The following is a 22,406-nucleotide window of genomic DNA, read 5'->3' on the forward strand; positions in this document are numbered from 1 at the left end:
CAGATTAGGTGGCCTGGTGTGGGGGTATTTGTTACTATTTTAAGTGGTGTTTGGTAATTGGGAAGACTAATGACCATCTTCTTGCTACAGAGCCAGGGTCTCTAACTGCAGCCTGGGTAGAACATGTGTTCTGAGCCAAATCCTACTCAGTTTCTCCTTTATCTTATGCCCCAGACACGTTCATTTTGGGGGAGGCTATAAGCTGGATCTGCATTCATACATGAAGCACCCCGAGACAGCTGCTCCGGGCTCAAGCACTAGAGAAGACATTTTTAAAGCACTTCCTCTTAGTATTATATTTGATGCTTATAACATCCCTGTGAACTGAAGATCTCCATTTTATTTCTCCTCCCTCCTTCCCATTTATAAATGCAAGAACTCATGCATAGGGAGGTGGAATGATTTTCCCCTTCACCCAGCTGGTTTGTGCCAGTCCCTGAAATAGAACTTGATTCTCTGAATTTTTTTTTTCCAGTGCTTTTTCCAGTATACCCAGCCATCTCTCCTCCTTTTCCCTCCATACTGGAAAAAGATTGGAGGCATCCCTTGGTACCTCTAAGACATCTTAGTCTCTGTTTCCAAGGCAGGGTTTCACATATCAGAGGTCAAAGTGAGCAATTTCCTCTCACTCCTCTGTTCTATCTTGTTAGTGGAAGCCCAGCCTCAGAGAGTGGTAGGAATCCACAAGCATTAGACCTTTCTCCTGTGAGCATTTCTGGTACTGAGCTTTTGTATATTTTCCTGGAAATTTGTTGCTCTTCTAAGCAGGGCCAGGGCAGAGTTGAGCACGTAACTCCATGTGCAACACAGGTGCTTAGTGGATATTGATAGATATTTATTTTTGTGCTACAGTTGGTCCTAAAAGTAATGTTTTATTTACTGGCTCAGTCAAGGTGAAAGTCATTTCTGTAACAAAAATAAAAGAGGATATCTTTTGCAAGGGTAGAGGGAGCATTCATTTGTGTCCGTGTTGGCAATAAATGGATTAAAGATGGTGCTCATGGCTCCTTCCTGATGTTTAACTGCTTTTACTACCCTTTGACAAGCAACAAAGACGTGAATGCCATTTAGGAACATCGCCCTTTCTGCCACTCATTCCGATCTATAAATAATGGGCAGCTGACCTTCACTTTGCATTGTGGGATGATCTTTAGGTGCGGCATTTTAGGGCGAGCCATGCTCTTGGTAACCTAATTTACTCTTCCTGGTTAATTTTCGTTTTTATGATTTTTCTAAAAATTAAATCACGAGATAACTTCTTCTGGACTTGGAAGAGAAAAGCTGCCAGTCCCTGGATAGATTATTTATAATAATACATTTCGATGGACAGACTCTCCTCTTTAGTTCTTCTTCACTTGACAGGAAGGATCGATATTTTATTGCTCAAAAGGAATCAATAGTGAAGTACATACCATCAAACATGTATGATTACATTTATATGTATATATAAAGATACAGTAGTAAGTTAGTCAATAAACATTTTTTAAGCACCTGCTATTTCCCAGACATGGTATGTGAAGAGCTGGGAAAGCAAAGAAAGAAAAGACAGTCCTTCTCTCAAGATCCCAGGCTCCTGGGTGACACAGCATGCCAACAACCATGTACAAACAAAATAATTTGAGACTACCCCATGTATAGGATAATTTGAAATTAACCAACAGAAAGAGTGCTCTAGAATTAAGGGGCACCAGGAAAGATTTTCTACAGAAAATGGCATTTTGGCTGAGACTCGAAGGAAGCCAGGGAAGTCAGGAGGCAGAGATGAAGAGGGATAATACTCTAGGCATTGGGGAACAGGCAGTGAAAATACCTGGACTTCGGAGATGGAGTGTCTTGTTCAAGAAGCAGCAAGGAAACCAGTGGCATTGGATTACAGAGAGGCATAAGGTATAATAAAACTGGGAATCTGGAGATGAAGCAGGTTGTAAAAGGATTTAAATGCCAAAGAGAAGATTTTATATTTGATCCTGGAGTTGATAGGGAGCCACTGGAGCTTATTGAATGGGGATGGTGACAGGCTTATACCTTTACTTTAGGAAGATCATTTTAACAACTGAGTGGAGAATGTACTGGAGTGGGGAGTTCATTGCAACATTCCAGGAGTAAGGTCATGAGGGCCTACACAGGGGTGGTGGCAGTGTCAGAGGAGAAAAGGAAACCTATACTATGGTTCTTACAGGATGATAAATCAATAGGCCTTACCAACAGATTTACTATAGGGGTAGACTGGGAGGAGGTGAGAGATAATGAGGAGTTGAGAATGATATTTAGGTTGAGAGTTTGGATGACTGGAAGGGTGGTGATACCCTCAATAGTAATAAGGAAATTGCAAAGACAGAAGGGATGTTTTTGGAAAAATAAGTTCCTTTTTGGACATGTTGAGTTTAAAATATCTATGGGATATCTAGTTGGAGATATCTCAAATTTAGGTATATTTAGATATAAATAATGTGAATTATTACATAATTCACATTATTATATAATTCACATATATAAATAATTCACAATATAATTTATATGCATGATAAATATTGTGAATATGTAGTATATTTGTAGCATATATACTATATAGTATATATACACAAAAACTATATATATATATTATATGCATATACATGTATTATATATATGTATATGTATATATGTATTTCCTTTTTACCAAGTGCAATTAAAAACCCGAGAGAGAACAAGCAACAAAAATTCCTACCTATTTTGCTGTCCTAGGTCTTGCTGGCTATTGATTTCAGAGCCTAGCATGTTAAGCAATATTGTATGGGGAATATGGCATCTAGGTCTCCATAGATACTCTCCCTGCACTGGCAGCAGATACAACTACTCAGTCCTCAGAAGGGGCTCATGGTAGCCGGGGTTATCTGCTCTATGGTTCTTACTTTGACTTGGCAAATGGCTCTATTGCTCCAGGCTAGAGGTCAGGCTTAGAGAAGAGAGGAAGAGAAAGATATAAACCCAATATCAGAACAAAAGAAATTTTCCTTTTCAGGAGCAGGAAGAAGAAACCACAAGCCCTTCCTATGAGCATTCATGAGAGTAAATCTGGGTCCTGGGGTTTAAATACTTCGGTGGCTCCATGACCTCACTAATGGTAATACTGCCTCTAATGGTTCAGATTCCAACACGCCCATGCCCTCCAAGCCTTGGTGATTCTTGTTCTTTGCCTCCCATAAAACCTCCAGAAGTGTCTGCCTTTCCATCTTTTAATATTCTGTGGGTACCAGCGCAGTATGAAGCCTGCCCGTCATATGATTCTTTGCACTTGCTTCATGAGCAATTCTGTGAATGGAAACCTCTTTTACATTACTTAACATGCACAAGTCGTCATCATTAATATACTTCAGTCTGCTTATGCTCACCATGTGTCTCTTCATTGCCCTTCAGGTCACCTGCAACTTTTATTTTGGGGGACAGCACGATAATCCCATGATTTTCAACCACAGAGCATCACGGGTAATATGAAAGTCAAAAACAATATCCTTATGTTCCATTATGTCAGGGAACAATCTGGGATCAAGAGAAAGGCTGTGAAATTTCCCAAAATTGCTATTATCCTGTTCAATTCTAGGCCAATCTCATTGTCCATATGCTACACCTGGTCAGGGACCACACACTGATGAACTGAGTGCCCTACCAATCTGATTTCAGATCATAGTCTGATTCTAAAAGGAAAACAAAAGAGGCTACTACATGTACAAAGTAAGGATGGTGCTCACTAACCTGGCTTAAAAAAATTCTTCAGTGGCTCCCTAGTACCTCTAGGGAAAATATGAAATCCTCTCTCTAACATTGCCATCCCTTCGCAACATAGTTCCTACCTACTTTTCCCACCTTATTTCCTTTTACATATCTTCAAATACTATCCACTTAAGTTATACTGGCCTATTATGCCCCCATATATACCATTCCATCTGTCATTATCATGCCTTGGTACAAGTGGCCTGAAATGCTTTCCTTCCTCAGCTCTGTGGCATTTAAAAGGTTCAAGAGGCATAATTTCTGGGTAATTTAATAATTTTATTAATAATGCCAGCATTTTTAATAAAAAGGCCAGTGGCACTCTAGAATGCCAAAGGCCATCATGGTAGCCTGCTCGTGGCTTATATGCCCTTGGAAGAGGAGTGTTCCTAAGGGTGGCAATCAACTGATTGTTTAACAATTAATGAGAGGTGGACTTTACAAAGAGAAGTGAGCTCACTTCAATGAGGGACTGAGAATGACATCATGTCACTCTTGGCCAGAGAGACTATCCCTATTATCCAGACCGCTCTAGGCTTGGACAGTCTAGATAAAGAATCTATATCCCCCACCCAAGCCTGAGGTAGTTGAGTGAAGTAGCAATACCCAGAAAGAGGAGAACATTAATCCTATCTTCTATCAACCCTGTTCTTGAGAGACTGCACAAGGAAATAGGACTGGGAAAAAAAGCTGGGATTTCCCTAATTTTAATAATTATCTATTAATATGAGGGAAATGATCATTTCTCTTACCTCCAAATCTTGGAATCTTTGTCTCTTTCAAGCCTTAGTTCAGTTGCCAGATGTGACTTTTCATGATGTTCCCAATTGTTAGCACTCTTTCTTGCCTGAAATTAACTTTGTATATTCTATCTGTATACATGTTGTATTCCCCAATAGAACATAAGCATGTAATATAGAATATATATGTATATGTATGTGAATATAATGTAATAACTTGAATATACCTCTTTGAAGGTGGAAGTGGGTTTTCTTTCTTTTTTTTTCTTTGTATCCTTAGCACCTATTATGGTTAGGATCTAACATACTGTAGCTAGCACTCAATAAATGCTTATTGAATGGAGTTGGATTTTACGCCAGATTTCCACTTGGGCCTTTTTAATCCCCAATTAGGTTAATTTTTGATTATAGTAATTTCCTGATCGTTTGAATTGACCTTTCTTAACTGTATCTTGTTTTTCTGGGATTTATATGATAGCAAATTAGTACCTCAGTGCAGCTCCAGATTTGGATGAGTTTTAGCAACTGCATAAGCTCTGAGATAATAGGAATCTAGAATCTTTGAGAGCTTGCCTCTAAGACCTTCCTTCTGCAGGACTGCATTTATATCACTGCTCAACCCTGCCTATGCCTCTCCTCAAAGATGAAAATGATAGAGGCAGAAAATGATGGGCAGTTAGTATGTGAGTAGTTGTGTTGTAATGTGTTTTGGGGTCAATGTTACATGTCTAAGAAAGAAAACAAAGAGACAGCTTTCATTTGGTGGACTGGAACTGGGACATTTGAACTCCAGTTTTGCTCAGAACAGATTGACTCAATTGAATCAGAAATGGAAAATCCAGAGGCCCTGTGCAACCAGCCTTGGGGTTGTGTACAACCACAGCTGGAGAATCATTTAACTCCAATGGATGTGCAACATAGATCAAGGGATCATGCATCTAGTCCAAGCATTTATTAAGGACCTGCTATTTGCCAGGCACTATGTTAGGTGCTGGAGACACAGACATAAAAACAACACGGTCTCTGTTCTCAAAGACTTTACATTTTATAGGTGGCTGAACAACATATATGCAAAATATGTACAAATTAAATAGAAAACAATTTAATGTGGGGGCTAGTAGCCAGGGGGACCAAGAAAGGTCTCAAATGTAGTAGTAGGTGGCCCTTGATCTGAGCCTTGATGGAAGCAGGGGATTCTAAGAGAGTCAATAATTTAAAGATAAACTTTCTGCCCTTCTTTGCAGATGTAGGGGATTATGAGTGTAGGATAATATGATTTGATTCGTCTTGGTTGAAAGGATGGTTAGTTTTGCTGAACTACCTTATTTTCCCTTTTTTATTCCATGTTACAAGAGATGACTCAATAGATGGGCGAGTGGGGAAGGATATATTAAAAAATGAAAGTGATATAAAAATAAAAGATATCCATAATTTAAAAAGATTTCAAGTGGGAAGGGATCTTAAGGGTCATTTGGTCCAGCTCTCGCTTTTCAGATAAAGAAAATGAGATCCAATGAGTTGGGACTTTACCCCAAGCCCTCTGATTCTAAATCTTATACTTTTCTATTATGCTATGTGAATAAAGACCTTTGCTCTAAAGGGGATTAGGCATCAAGGGTGGTGAATGTTCATATCGTTCCATATTGGGCAATCTGAGGAACTCATTATTATGAGTTTAGATGGGAGGAAGTGATAGTTGGAGATTTTGGAGAGCTAAGGACTACAGCCCTACAACATGATAGTAAGGAGATGTCTCTCCTTTAAGTCACAGGTATATGCTCTGGGAATAGCTGCCAAGCACTCTTCTCCTTTGCCAGGGGCTTTTCTCTGAACCCTTCCCTTTTGGAGATCAGGAAAAAACATCGAAATAGTTGGTATAACACAGAACAGGAAGACATGAAAAGAAGAGAGAGAAAGAATGTCTCTCTGAACACCTAAAAGACTCAATAGATGGTTCTGAGGTGAGTAGATGCAACAACACCTAGATGTGGGGGAGGGAGAAATAAATAGGGTCTTGCCATAAGAAAACTTGAAGTAAGAAACAGAGACTCCTTTGATTAAAGAAAGAGGCATTCCAATAACTACCTGTAAAAAGCTCTTGCGTGGGGTATGGGTATTGGGCATGGCACCAAGTATAAAATATAAGGTGATTTTAAATGACCAAAAGGCACATGATGCCATAGGAGGTAGGAAAGAGCTATGTTACTATTGGTTGAGGACCCAATGTAATTACTACATGGTCCAGTTTTTTGAAAGGTAGCATCATCTGCCAGAGGGTAGCAATAGTAGTTAGCAGGAAAAGAGGAGAAAGGCAGTGTAATAGTGGGGAGCAGTCATGGGATGTTGATCCCCAGTACAACAGTGAGGAGCAGGGTATAAGCAGAGTCAATTATAAGCTATAAAGGAAGTCCTTCTGTGTTCTTTACTGTGTAAAAAAACCCCATTCCATATTTTAAAACCTTTTGAGTCTGAGTGCTTCATAAAAGGAACTGCTAGTTAGCCTTGAAGGGAGCCAGATACTGATGCTGAGGTTCCGTTTAAGTGAGGGTAATCAGCCAGATAAGCAAGAGATTCCTGAAGTGTATTTAGCCCTTTTTGTAGGGAGAGATACTGACATATGAACTATACAAAGTCAAGATTTTAAAGTAGTGTGAAGGTTGTAGCTGTGTTTTGGGGAAACATGTTAAAAATTATTGATGTATTTGATGTTTATATCACTGTCAATTCCTGAACTACTAGACGTCCTACCCATTGAACTAAGAAAAACAGTTAAGGAAACCCAATGAACAAAATGACTGTGATGGATACAGTATGTAATGTTCTGCATCCACGGTACTGAGAGGAAGAAAATATGTTTTATCCCTTATCCTCCAAGATTACTGTTGTTCAATATAACCAATCTGAGTTCAGCAATTGGAGTAGCATTTCAGCAAGTTCCCTTCTCATGGCTTTGGTCATATGCTTTTGGAGAGGCTATGTGGCTTGGGCTTAGATTCATGAATTACCTCAAAGAAGTCATCTTATCCCACTGGGCCCACTTTCTTAAGGGTAACTCACAAGGAAGACTGTGATGCAATGAGCAGAAGTAATAACTGTGTAGGCATCCTTCGGGATTTCATCTTAAAATAAAAAAAATAGTATCAAATCCACCATATGATACAAACAATCCAGACCTTGGTCATTAAGAAGTTGATAACTTTGCATCTGTTTTTTGACTCCTGTAGCTGTAGTACGTTGGTTTAAAACTAAACTAAACTAAACTAAATCCAGTGTGAAGGCAGGAGATGCTTGCCTGTGAATATAATTTAATAGCATTCCTGTCCCAATTAAGTGTAAATAAGTCCAGGAAGCAGGATGTTATTATTGGTACCTGTAAATTATTCCAAAACCTACCAACAAAATACTAACATGTTTTACTAACACAGATGTTCTTGCAAAATTAAAAAAAAAAGTGAAACAGAATATTTTATTCACTCCAAACCAGAAAATTCAGCTAATCAGGCATACTGGCACACTTACACTGTGAAGGATAAGTCTCCCTGGGAATTCCCAAGAAGGGGCAGGGAATGTGAATGGGGGTTATGACAAAAAAAAATCCAGTTGAATTTGAGTGCTGTAAGGAAGAGGGTATATACACTTCAGTGGCATGTGGTTCAAGTATCCATAGCCAGGGAAAGGCCAGGCTACTTAAGAGGCAATTGGGATTTTCTTGGTAGGGGACATGCATGTAGTTTTCAAGGAACTAGGGACAGGGGAACTGGTCATTTCTTTGTGGTGATCTATAATCATGGCATTGACTCGATCTGATCTATGGAGGTTTTTCAACCCTGTACTAGTATATGAAGCTCCAAGTCAACTGTTTAAGAAAAAGGCTGCTTCTAGGATTTGAGAATGTAATGACTTAGGTCAGGAACATATCTTGAAATCCCAGCTCCCCAAGATAAACAAAGCAAAAGGTCATTCTCCCTCCTCCCCATTTGGAACTGAAACATTCTCATGATATACTCCGCCTCTCACAAAAGTATTTCAGGAGTCACTTGGGCTAAATCTATGATTCATTGGACCACATCTTCCCTCAGATCTCAATGGAGGCAGTCCAGAACTCTGGGCCAAAGAGCTCTGGGAGTAGTAGAGGTTCCCTCCCTACTTCACCCCAAGCCAACCCTAAACCACCAGTTTTCCTTCCATCCTGGCCCCTTATAGCCTTCATACAGGGGAGAAACCCTTGTGGGAAATTGATCTAGCAATTGTCTCTGAGGTGTTGCAGCCCCTACCTTTCCTGTATCCATAGCTACACATAAAATTAGTCCTACTTAAAAGGATCTGGGAAATGAAGTTCTCTTTCCGGGCATCATCAAAAGGAGATTATGGGTTAGGTCTGTTCTCCCTTCCAGTTCTTCATCTGAGATCAACACTGAGCTATATAGCAGGAAGAACACAGGAATGACTCTTTGGGAGAGTGTAAGCATCCTGAGGGCAGGAATAGATTCATTTTTGTCTTTATATCCCCAACACCTGCTATAGTGCCTGACACATGCTTTTGTCCAGATCTGCCATTTCATAGGTATAGGAAATGTCTAGTGTGGAAACTCCCTTCACCAATGAAGATAGACAGTTCTTTTGTACCTCAAAATCTTAGAGAATTGCCTGGGATATAAAGAAGTTAAATATTTTATCCAGGACCATATATTCTGCAGAAAAGGTGGAACTTGCACCTGGGCATTCCTATATCCCAGGATGCCATGCTATGCCATAGTAAGTTCTTAGCAAATATTTGTTGAATTGTTGAATAGAGTTAGGAGCTTAAAAGAAGTTTATATACTTGGAGGCAGCATGGAACAGCACACTGGCTTGCAGAGAACCAGGGTTTAAGTGTTACCTTTGATCTTTAGTCACCGTGTGGTCTTGGAGAAGTCATATAACTGTAGAAGTCACTTGACCATTGTGGTCTTTAGTTTCCATGACTGCAAAATGAGGGATTTGGCTCGGATGGCCTCATAACCTTTGATCCTATGACTTGTTGCTGCATTAGCTGAGTAAGCCACTTAACTCATCTGACTGTTTCATCATCTATAAAACGGGGACAATAATCCCCAATATGACAGTACCTACCTCATAGAGCTGTTGTGGGACTTTGTGATCCTCAGAGTGCTTTATAAGTGGGAATTATTATTTTATTTTATTTTATTTTTGTTTTGTTTTTCTTTTGGCTAGGCAATGGGGTTAAGTAACTTGCCCAGGGTCACACAGCTAGTATGTGTTATGTGTCTGAGGCCGCATTTGAACTCAGGTCCTCTTGAATCCAGGGCCGGTGCTCTATCCACTGCGCCATCTAGCTGCTCCAAGTGGGAATTATTATTGTTACTACCTAGAATCTGCTTTCCTGCTGCCTGAGTTACATGTGTTGTACAACTAGGCTTTTCTTTTCTTTCTTTTTTTTTTTTGTGAGGCAATTGGGGTCAAGTGACTTGCCCAGAGTCACACAGCTAGTACATGTTATGTGTCTGAGGCCGGATTTGAAATCAGGGCCTCCTGACTCCAGGGCTGGTGCTCTATCCACTGCACCACCTAGCTGCCCCAGAACTAGGCTTACTTAGCTTGCTGGTGTCTTCTCTGTTAAGGCTATCTTGTGTCTCTTCTGCATTTACCTTGTGTATACCGATTCATGCATATCAATCAACAAGCATTTATTAAGCACTGACTATGTGCCAAGCATATGTCCTAGATGCTGAGATACAAATACAAAAAATGAAATCATCCTTATTCACAAGAAGCTTCCATGCTAAAGCATATGCTGTCTCCCCAATAAGAACACAATCTCCTTGAGGACAAGGTATTTTTTTTTTAGATTTTGATTCCATTTTTTCTACATTTATCTTGTATATCTTGATTTATGCATATTAATCAATTTAAAATAATTTATTAAGCACCTATGGTGGGCCAAGCACTGTTCTAGATACTTCAGATAGAAACCCAACAAATGAAACCATCCCTACACATAAAAAGCTTACATCCTAATGCATATGTGGTCTGAGACTCTGCTATTAGAATGTAATCTCATTGATGACAGGAACTGTTTTTATTTATTTTTTGTTGTTGTTTATGTTGTTGCCAAATAAGTGCCTGGCACACAGCAATCACTTAATAACTGATTTTTGATTAATTGATTGAATGACAATCCCCAAAGCTGTCCAATATGCCCCGTATTGACAGATTTTCACTCAGTAGCTTGACGTATCTAACAATCAGAACTGCCTAGTGCCCAAATCAGCTGCCATATGAGGGAGGGAGTTCCTTTTCTGTCACCAAACAGGGGCTGGGAGACCACTGGTATGGGAAGGAATAGGAGTTTATGAGCAACATGGAAGGTAAGACTAGCTGATCTAAGATCCCTGCCCCCTTAGGCTCTTAAGGTAGACAACTAGATGGGTCAATGGATAGAGTGCTAGACATGGAGTCATGAAGACCTGAGTCCAAATTCTGCCTTAGGTGCTTATCAACTGTGCAAGTCACTTAACTGCTATTTGTCCTCAGTTCCTTATCCTTAATATGGGTTAACAATAGCACCTACCTCCCAGGGTTTCGGTGAGGATCAAATGAGGTTTGTAAGGCACTTGGTAAACCTTGGAAGTGTTACACAAATTCATGCTATTATTCGGAAAAGGGTCTTCTTGCCCTTTTGCAAAGTGAAGAGCTCTCCAGCAGAGAGGGTTTATCCGCATATTTCTGGGCTCCATTTATAATTACTCTGATACACCATCTGATTCTTAAAATAAACCTTAACTCCAAACACATGCTGCATTTTGAGTCCATGTCTTGAATTTAGGGATTAGAGCCCTGAATTGTAGATAGATACAAATAGAATCTACTTAATCTTATCTCACCGAGGTCCTTTTGCTATTAAAAAAAAGGTTAATATGTAATACACAGAAATATAGATTGCATTTTTCTTTATTACCTGAGCTTAGTACTTTTTTTCTCTGTTAAGAGAGATGCCATCTTCTGTTAAAATGCTCCATTGATGTAGCCTGTGATGCCTTTGACTTGGCTGGGTCCTCAGATAGAGGCAAAGCAACAAACCGGGATCTGGTGCCATGAGACAGCTAATGAGTGCCCAAATCACCCAAACCTCTTAGCTGTCAACCTGAGTGATGGGCAAAGCAAGCATGGACCTTCTCATCCTTGGATCTAGCTCTCTTCCACCAAAGTCCTGCTCCAATTACATCATTGTTACATGGAGGTGACTTTGGAAGGGCTCTCTAAGACAATGGCTGTGACACATGAGTTCTGGCAGGTTTTAATAAAATGGGGAGGCTTTTTATATGGGCCTGGTAATGGACTTCATCTGTCATTGCAGCATGTGTAATGGGAAGGGTGCTTGAGTTGAAGCCAGAGGAAATGAGTTTAGATCTTAATTCTGTTGCCTACCAACTGTGTGATCTAAGGCCAGCCATTTAACCCCTTTAGGCCTGTTTCTTTCTTGCCCCTTTTTTTGTTGTAGGGGGGTTTTTTTGTTTGTAGAGAACTCCCCCATGAGAAGGTCCCTCTACCACCACTGCTGCTGTGAACCTACTAAGCAGTTTCTCATTTCGGAGAATTTTCTGAAGCTCCAAGATGTTGACTTGCCCAGTCATACAGTTGGATTGTTCCTAATTCCAAAGCCAGATCTCTACCTAGCACTCCAAATTCCCTCTCAGTTTTCCTTATTCATCATTAACAAATGGGCTGGTTAGCCTCTAAGATCCATCCAGGCTACACTGCTGACTCATCTCCCCAGGACTTTCACTACCATGTCCCCACACTAGGTAAATTTAGCTCATCTCACCACCACCACCTTTACCACCCCACCCTTTTTAATTCCCCTTTTCTGTGTTATCTTCCCCCATTAGAATGTAAGCTCCTAGAGGGCAAAGACTGTCTTTATTTGCATTCCCAACACTTAGTGGGCACATGCTTATGGACTGATTGGTTGACTAATCCTCCAATTTTAGCTCTGTGATTATATTACCAAGAAGTGGATTAGGCTGCTTTAAGAAATAGTAGGTCCCTCCTCAACCTTCATGAATTTAGGTCTTCAAGTATAGATTGATGACCTGTTGGTCGTATTACAGAAGGATTCTTTGTCAGGCCTGGATTACAATTCAGCTACTGCAACTCTTTAAATGATCTGAGGTTGCATCATTGTCAATGGTTTTTTTCACTACCAGAGATCACACACTGATCACCTATCTACCTTGTACTAGACAATCTCTGTGAATTGGTATAGCCAAAATAAGTAAATAAAAATCACCTTTTTAATGATGAGGCTCTCTGAACTTAACTAGGATGACCTCAGGATGACAGAGACAGTCTGTCCCTGGGTCCAGATTTCAAGCATTTCTAGCTTGCTCAGGCCTTCTAGAGTTTGAGCCTTGCCACAGCATTCAAGATTCTAAGGTCATCTTCTTATTTTTTTTTTTTAAGCAATTGGGGTTAAGTGACTTGCGCAGAGTCACACAGCTAGTAAGTGTCAAGTGTTTGGTCTGAGGCCAGATTTGAACTCAGGTTCTCCTGACTTCAGGGCCAGTGTTCTATCCACTGCACCACCTAGCTGCCCCCTAAGGTCACCTTCTTAATAGGCTTCAGGACCCCTAAGATGGGTATAGCCTGTCAGTGACTAGGGTATTCTGAGGAGAAACCATAGGAAGAAATCAATTTCATTCTTAATGACAACTTCTCTTGGAAGATGCTGAAGAGGAAGGTAGAAGATTTTGCTGGAGTCTCAGATTTAAGGCTTTTTCTTAGATAAAGAACATTTAAAAACTTGTGAGCTAAAGACAGAGTGAGAAAGCTTGTCTTTGCAATGAAGTCTTCCAAGGTGATGACCTTCTCAGGCTTCCACTGCTACAATGCTACACATAATCATGGGGACTAGGTCATCCAGGTCTAGGCAACCTCTGTGTGACTTGGAAAGTTACTTTTCCCATTCAACAAACTTCTAAATTCCCATGGTGCCTTTCTCCATTCTACCTTAGCCACTCACAAGGGTGGTCACACTTTCCATCTCACTATTACTCCAAATTATTTTACATGCAAAATCTCAAATTTTGAAAATTCCCTTTCACAACACAGTTTCTTATCCCTTTACTCCCCAATTCTATTCCCAATCCCTATCCCCGGCTCTCCCTTTCTCTCTGGAATCATGAATGACCATTATATTGATCATAGTTCTTAGAATTTTCAAAGTTATCATTGTACAAATTGCTATCCTGATTCTGCTTATTTCATTCTCCACCAGGTTATTAAAAAGACCTCAGAATTGTTCATGTTATGATACTGGTGTGATAGTAGAAACTGTTCCTGCAGTTCTGCTAATTTCCCTCTGCATCAGTTCATATAAGTCTTATTCGTGTTTATCTGAGGCTTTCCTTATTATCTCCTGGTCTGGGAAGTTCTGTAAGTATGATGTCCCTCATTTTACAGTGAAGAAATTGAGTGACAGAAAAGCTAAATGACTCCACAGCTCCTTCTCTATATATGACATCGCTCTTTGGTTGTTTTGTTTGGATTATGTCTCCTTGAAGGCAGGAACTCGAGTTATTTTGTGTCTTCCACTCTATCCTGTTATATAGGACAGAGTGCTGGGCACTAGTAGGTGCTTAAGAAACACATGCTGCCTTGGCCTTTGCAATGCTAGACAGCCCGTAAAGATAGATAAGTATTTCCACAATAGCCTTTTGGGCTGAGTGGAAGAGTAACAGAGACCTGCCTTCCTGGGAATCATCTGCCTAATGATCTTTATAGTTGTCTGGCAATGTGCCAGCCTGTCTGGCCTGCTCTGTGGTGGTTGTCCCAATCTTGGACACATGTCCCTTTGCTGGAGTACAGAATAAATAGCAAAAGCTTGAACCAGCAGACCTGTCTCTCCTTCATGCCAACAGATCAGTCAAATAAGCACATGGATGCTTGACATTGGGAGTATAGTCCACTAGGTGAGATTAGAAGAAGTGGAAGTTGAATCCCCATCCATAAGTCATTTACTTGTCCATAGGTTACTTATTTTCTTCTGCATCAGGCTTCACTGTTGCTCAGTCATTCAGTTTTATTTGACTCTTCATGACTCCAGGAACATAGCACACTAATGCTGTCCACAGGGTTTTCTTGACAAAGATATTGGAGTAGTAAACAAAGGTGAAGTGACTTGCCCAGGATCACACAATAGTAAGTTTCTTAGACTGGATTTAAACTCAAGTCTTCATGACTCCAGGACCAGAGCTCTATCCATTGAGCCATGTAGTTGCCTTAAGCTATGTGATTCCAAAGCTCAGCAGATATTAGAGAGTTTTCCCAATTTCATGAGAAAGGGAAGACACAAAAAAAGACCTTGTTTATTTCCATTCTCAGTTTAACACTCTATCCAGCCAGAAACCTGGTGGTCCCTCCATTTCTCACATGCACCTTCAAATTTACAAGAATCTGACCCTCTTTGAATCAATATTTGTTCTTTTGTTAATGATATAAGAGCAAGAGGTATGACTATAAAGAGCCTGATCCCATAGTGCTTTGCCTACCCAAACCAGTCCTATTACTTTAAGTCCAAGCCTTATCATATTTCTGCTCATTTGCAAAGACAGATCTACTTCTATCTTGTAGATTAGTTGGGACAAAGCAGGCTAAAACTGGAACATAAGCAAACTTCTGTACCCTGGAAAGAAATTAACTGTCAAACTGTATTGGTTTTACAATTATTCTCTTCCTTGGAAAATAAGCAATAATATTTGTTGTATGAATGAATGAAGGAATAATCTTGAGGAAATATCTTGCAAAGTGCCTCATTTCTTACTTAGCTTTAATCACGAATGGCATTAAGTCAAACTGAGACCTGGGAAAGACCTTAGCTTAAGAAGGCCAAGGTCTCCCACTGCATCAGAGCCATCTCGTCACCCTGATTTATTTGTATCTTGCTGCTGGACCCAGATGGCTCTGGAAGAGAAAGTGAGGCTGGTAACTTTGTACAGCCCTTCCTCACTTAAATCCAATTCACTTGCAATCATGACGTTGCTTTTTTTGACGCCAAGGTCCTCTTCAAGAACAGGCAAACAACAGCCTGCCCAGAGTCACACAGCTAGCAAATGTCTGAGGTCAAATTGGAACTCAGGTCTTTGTGACTCAAGGCTTGGCACCCTATTTGTTGTACCACTCAGCTGTCTGAGTTTAGAGAGAAAGTAAATGAATACCAAGAAGGAAATAAATAATGGCAATTTCCTCTCACTTCATAGTCTTGCAGGTTAAAAGAAAGACACAAAATCCTTATAATGCAAGATGCAAACTTTCTAATGTTGATATGACTCTTGTCCTGAAAGGCATACCTATGAAGGCAATGAACTTCTAACTGAATTTTCTTCAAGAAGCAGAAATATTTTGTGAGAGTAGAAATAATGGTTTTTAAATTTTTTTTATTAATTATTTTTTAGTTTTCAACATTCACTTCCATAAGATTTTGAGTTCCAAATATTCTCCCCTTCTCTCCCCTCCCCTCATCCCAAGACGGCGTGAAATTTGATGTAGGCTCTACATATACATTTATAAGAAACATATTTTCACATTAGTCACGTTGTAAAGAAGAATTAGAAGAGAGTAGGAATAATGTTAAGGAGTCAACAACATTTATTGTCTTTGGTATGCTGGGAACTGAACTAGGGGCCATGGATGCTAGGGAGTTGGGTTCCATACGACCTTTAGAAGTATGTGCAATTTTTGTGGTGTTGGTGGTTTTAAATTTCATGTTAATCCACTCTTTTGCCCTGAAAGATTGTGTTTGTTAAATCAAAGCACAAAATACTTCCCAGCCTTTCCCATCCTTCTTAATTCCATCACAATAATGCACCTGACAGAAATAAGTATCAGTAGTCTACAAAAGAATAGCACTATAATTTCAATGAAAAAAAAAGACGTCTTTTCTTAAAATGTGGGCTCTTTGGGGTTAAACCCTTGGCCTTTCCTAATTTGTATTGGTTTATACACGTGTTCAAGGGTCCTTTTAACATAAGAGCAATAGATAGAATATTTATATGTTGCTTTACACACATTAACTTTCTTCAGCCTTACCACAGCCCTTTGAAGTAGGTACTATGGGTACTAGTATTTTCTCATCTTATGGGGAAGGAAAACAAGGTAGTTTGGCACAGTGAGAAAGATGACTGAGTTTGGAGGCAGTAGGACATGGTCTTAGTTCCCAGCTCTGCCATTTACTAACCGTGGTGCTCATAAGCAAATTACTTAACTTCTCTGGCCTCAGTAAAATGGGAGGTTTGGACTGAACTCTGAGGTCAGAAAGATGACCTCTGAGGTCCCTTCCACCTCTAAATCTGTGAAACTGCAACTTCACTTTGACCACCCAATTGGTGAGTGCTAGAGGGGCAGCTAGGTGGTGCACTGGATAGAGTATTAGCCCTGCAGTCAGGAGGATCTGAGTTCAAATCTGGCCTTAGACATTCATTAGCTGTGTGACCCTGGGCAACTCGCTTAACTCTGATTGCTTACCAAAAGAAAGAAAGGAAGGAAGAAAGGAGAGAAGCAAGTGCCAGAGACAGCAGGACTTAAACATAAATCTCTCCTGACTACAGGTCTAGCATTCTTTCTATGACACCAGCCTGGCTCTTTATATGGTTGACAAAGTCCCTTACAATTCTAAGTCCTATGGCATAGTATATTAAAACATGATGAACTCTCCAGGGGAGAGGAAGAAGAGGGATAAAGGGAGAAACTAAAGCAATGTGAAAATAAGGGCTATTAATAAAAAAAAGTTTTTAAAAGAAAATGAGTTAGAGGAAAAAACAAGTTCTATGTAATAGGCTTGCAGTTTCATGTATAATTTATATGTGGAAGTGCTCATTTTACTTGGTGTTTGTTAAGTTCAGATTTTTTTTCACTGCTTTTTTGTTTTTAATAGACCAAGCTCTCCTAGGTCATTTAAATAGAACTCAAATTACCAAACCAAACCAAACCAGTAACAGCAGCAGCAGCATCAACAACAAAACCAACAGATTCCAATGGTGCAATCTTGTAGGATTTTTTTTAAATTAAAAGAAAAACAATAAACTTGAAGAAAAGATCAAACTTAACCCTCTCAACATGTTTAGCCAATAGTATCTGCTATAACAAAAACATGAAGGACACTCAGAAAAGGAGGGACAAAATTTCAATGAACACGAGTTCTGAATTACTTTCAGGTCAGTCTGTTAGATGGGAGCAGCTTGACCATCAGCGATAGTGATCGACACAGTACCGATTTCAGCCCCATGGGCAGCGACTTGTGTTCCCCAAAACCCATACTTCCATCTGAGGAGAGCAGCCCATTTGGCTGACAGCTGAAGCTGAAAAGTGAAGGTTTGGATGGATGGTGACTGGACTTTCCTCTTTGCCTAGAAGGCAGAGGAGAAGGATGTTTGCTTAGTAGAGAGCTGGATTATGGCCACTTAGGCAATAGATGATAATTCTCTTTGTGAGAGTCACCAGCTTGGCACCAGCCAACAACACTGCTTACATCTTCTGTTGGATGTGTTCTGAACTCATGGGAGAGAAGCTATAAGTGCTGCACACTGTTCCTTATGCATGGGGTAGCAGCCTACTAGTTGTGACGCCTAGGCCCCTAAGCTGTAAGTAATCTCTCTCTCCTTAAATATTCCTGGAGCACTTTGTCTGGATCTCCCCTTTTTCTCCATTATATTGTATTTTATACTAATTTGTGTATACATACATATATGCTTCCCCTCGGGATTTTGCTGCTAAATATTTAGCAAATGGCTCTCCAAAAATACATGAAGACATATTTTTAAGTTTAATATGTATTATTAACATTTTCTCCATTACTTTCTTAAATCCAGACAATCAACAAAGTCATACATTTGTATGATTTGTAGCATTTGCCAGCTTCTGAGATGTAAATGCTTACATTGAAAATGTAACAATCAGAACCCATATACTGCTATATACTATACTGCTGTTCCCTTTCCTCCAGTAGAATGTAAGCTTTTTGAGGTCAGGGATTCTGTGATATTTAGCTTTATGCCCCTAATAACTAGCATAGTTTCTCTCTCTCTCTCTCTCTCTCTCTTCTCTCTTCTCTCTCTCTCTCTCTCTCTCTCTCTCTCTCTCTCTCTCTTTCTCTCTCTCTCTTTCTCCATATATGTATATTATATATATATATATACATACATGTATGTATATATGTCATCAACATATATTTATTAAGTTATCTACTATAACTTTCTATATATGTATCTCTTAATCTACAATGACTTTGAACTCAACTGAATTAAATTAAGGATGACTTAATAGCACTGGGTAAAGTTGTCGTTAGGATAAATCAAGCTTGTTGATGTACATATGTTATTACCTGAGTTGGCAATATGAGTTTGTAGTCTGCCAATATTTCAAATCTATTTAATTTAATTCTAGCATCTTACCCCTTTTCTTCCCTCACACAATTACTCTCTTAGTTCAGCCCTCAACAGTGTTCACGTAGATCATTGCAACCATCTCCTAATTGGTCATCCTGACTGAAGTTTCTCATCACTCCAGTCCACCCTACACTTTGCTACCCAAGTGATTTTCCTTCAGTACAGATCTGATCATTTCACTCTCTGACTCAACCAAGTCCAGTGATTCTTTATGGCCTCTACAACAAAAAACAATCACCTCTATAACAAAATATTAACCTCTCTGTTTAGCTTTTAAAGTCTCCTACAACCTGAATCTAACACATCTTTGCAGTTTCATTGGATTGTCTTCCTCCTTCCACTCTCTGTGGTCTAGACAATTTGACCTTCTCTCTGTCCTTCACACAAAACATTCTATTTTCCATCACAGTGCCTTTGTGCTTTCCACTCTCGTAGTAGAAATGCACTCCCTTCTCACCTCTGGTCCATGGAATCCCTCTCTTTCTTCAAGATGTAGCTGAGGCACATCTCCTGCATCAGTCTTTCCAATCCCACCAATTGCTAATTCTCTCTCTTCCCAAACTACCTGGAATTTAACAACGTTGCATTTATTCTTGTTATATTTACCTACTCTTTATATTTATGTAACTTACTGTCTTCCTTATCAGGATATAAGTTCTTAATGAGTAAAGATTGTTCATTCTTTGTATTTGCATTTCTAGCACCTAGCACAATGCCTGGCACATATTTGGTATTTAATAAATGCTTGTTGATTTATTAAATTCAGCACATACATGTTAAATGCCTGCTATATGCAAATCCCTGTGCTAGATGTTGCAGATAGAGACAGGGATAGGGATAGAGATAGGGATAAGGATAGGAATTGGCCTATTGTTTTGTTAGGGAACTCCAGGAAGATGAAGCCCCATCTACTAATGCAGGTCAGCACCTTCTTTGTAATTTATAGTCCAAGAGAGTTGGCAGAGCAACTCTAAAAGCTGCTAACCTGTAGGAGAGGTTAAGTGACTTTTCCTGGATGACTCAGTCAGGTTTTGGGCATATAAAGACAGAAAAGTCCTTGCCTTCATGGAACTTACTTTCTACGGGGGAGGGGATATGGGGATAAAATGTTTACTTGAATAAGCAAATGTATAATATACAAAGTCATTTCATGAGGAGAACACTTTTTTTTTAAATCCAGAGTTGTATGAACTATGTAGATCAGTTAGAAAGTGCTAAAACTGATGGATTGCTTACTGGTATCAGACTGAAAGTTTTCTGTTATGGGTCTCACATAGGGTTTGCCTTGCCTTTAATATTAAGTATGGCAGCTGGTCAGCCAGAGTACATTCCTCTCCCCACAAACTCTATAGAGAGTGTGTGTTTTCCCAGTTAATCACATGCAAACCACTGAGCGACAAGCAGTAAATAATGTTCTTTTGATGGGAGGATGTGTGGAGGTCTAAGGAGGACAAGGTAAAATGGGCTTATGCTCCAGCTAAGACCCTGGGGTCTAGCAAGGAGCAGTGGTTCCCCTGGAGTGTTCATACACTCACTCCAACCTGTCCCACATTGGAGAAAAGAGCTCACACACCCAGCCCAGAGCACCAATCTTTCCAAACTGAGTATCTGCCTTTTGTCGTGTATTGCATCCTCCCATGCCATCTTCAGCCGGAGTCTTTTCCTTGCCATGGTGCCTTTCTCTCCCTTTGTCTTTTCCAGCGGCGGACAGAGGCTGCTTCTCCTCTGTCTGTGGTGCTGGAAGTAATAAAGCCCCTCTAATGGCTTCCTCCCTGTGCTCCAGCCACCTGGCTGCCATGCTGCACTCTATTTAGACCTCTTGGGAATAGCCTCTAGATTGTTTTAACAAGAACCTAATACCTGATCTCCACAAAAGCCAAAAACTACATTCAACTAGGAAATGTGTTCTGCAGGCTAATATGTATTTATGGTGGTGAAAACTGGACTGTTTTCCTTTTTTAAAAAAGAAAAAAAAAGTTTTACAAACTTAAAGTTGCTATGCAGTAACATGCCACATGATTGCCTTGAGAGATTAAAAGGCAGAGAGAACCCTCTATGTTGTCTAAGATGGGAAGAACTCTTAGTCATGTAAACAGGGTAAAGAATGAACCAGCTTGGATACCAGCAAGCAAATGTCTGCTGTGCTGGTGTTAAGGGTGCTAAGTGCCTTCTCCAAGTGGACAGTCTCTGATCTCCCCGGGAACCTGTTCTGCTCTTCCACTGAGTTCCCAGGAAAGCAGAGTGGCTCATAAAGGATGCTACAACCCTTCAGCTGAAACCACCACCAGCAGCCCAGAAAACACCTGCCACAAAGCATCTGGAGCATTGAATGAAAGGCTGCATTTAACACACATCTACAATGTGTAAGAAGGGGTGGGGTGGGGAGGACAGTTAAACATTTTCATTAAGGTTAATATAATTGGGGAAATAGTAATGGTTTGGGGTTTGGAAGGGAAGCACCTCTAGGTCCAAATAGGCACAAAAGTTTTACTTACCTCTTCTTGCCTGTCTTATCTTAGGACTCAACATATTCCTGCTTCCAGAGTATCTTTCCTTACAGTCCTGAGCATGCTGTCAGCCTCCTGGCTTGTTGCCTCTCCCCCTGTTGCATCTCATCGTAACATATTCCGTCCCACTGGCAGTAGCTTCCCAGAGCCCGGCTTCCCCGGTGAGGTTCACTTCTCTCCACTTTCACAACTGGCCTTGGAAGGGATGTCTTACATTTGACTAAATAAACCTTAATGTATTATTTATCCAGCCAAGAATTAATTCCCATCCAAACTAACCATTAAGTGCCTCAGTAATTACTGTCGATAAATCACTAGAGCATAGACATGAGGGGCTGGACCTGGCTCTTTCCCCTAATTGGCCACACTTCAGTGTTATTAATATGCCTCCGTAAGAGAACCAGGAGCCTTAAGGCTTGTGTCCCCAGTCTCATACACTATTTCTGCAGAACGGAAGCTCGGACTCAATAAGAATCGAATCAAGAGCGAGAATCTGAGATCCTGTCCAAGCCTTAGTTAGAGGAGAAGATGGGAGGGGAAGAGGCTGTCATTGGGGGGAATGGGGGAAGGGCATTGAGAGCACGAGGCTCATCGCGGATCTGATAAGGTCCTACATTAGGAGAAATAGTAAGTGCACTGGTCCGCAGGGAAGTGTTGTGTCAGGCTGCCCACTGAGTAATGCATTGAGTGAGATGAGGCTGAATCACTGCTGGGCTTGTGTTTCTGCAAGGGGTGGGGGGTGGGAATGAGCATGAGAAAGGGAGAGGCAGGAAGAGAGCAGGCAAGGGGAGAGAGGGAGAAAAAAGAGCCAGCCCCGGCATGGCCACCACGGAAATGCTCCAAGGTGGCAAGGATTAGGAGGTCAGGGATAACTCTCCCTCGGGCTGCCATGCAGGCAAGGCTAGAAGGGAACCACCGCAGAATTCCAGCTAGGCGCCTGAATCTAGCCATTTTCAAAACCATTTGGT

The 22,406-nt window shown here is 40.4% G+C and overlaps 1 protein-coding gene across 2 annotated transcripts in view; it reads right to left on the reverse strand.

Moving 5' to 3' along the window:
* ARHGAP22 (Rho GTPase activating protein 22) overlaps window positions 1–22,100 on the reverse strand; it is a 353,201-nt gene extending 331,101 nt beyond the window's left edge. For both annotated transcript variants that reach the window (XM_078150900.1, XM_020997089.2), the window contains exon 1: window positions 21,427–22,100. In XM_078150900.1, the coding sequence (XP_078007026.1) occupies window positions 21,427–21,460 (34 nt within the window). In that variant the 5' untranslated portion in view covers window positions 21,461–22,100. The remainder of the gene's footprint in view (window positions 1–21,426) is intronic.
* Between the last annotated feature and the right edge of the window lie 306 nt (window positions 22,101–22,406).

The sequence above is a fragment of the Phascolarctos cinereus genome, unplaced genomic scaffold (assembly GCF_003287225.1).
Source record: "Phascolarctos cinereus isolate Bilbo 61053 unplaced genomic scaffold, phaCin_HiC Scaffold_3;HRSCAF=262, whole genome shotgun sequence".
Lineage (NCBI taxonomy): Eukaryota > Metazoa > Chordata > Mammalia > Diprotodontia > Phascolarctidae > Phascolarctos > Phascolarctos cinereus.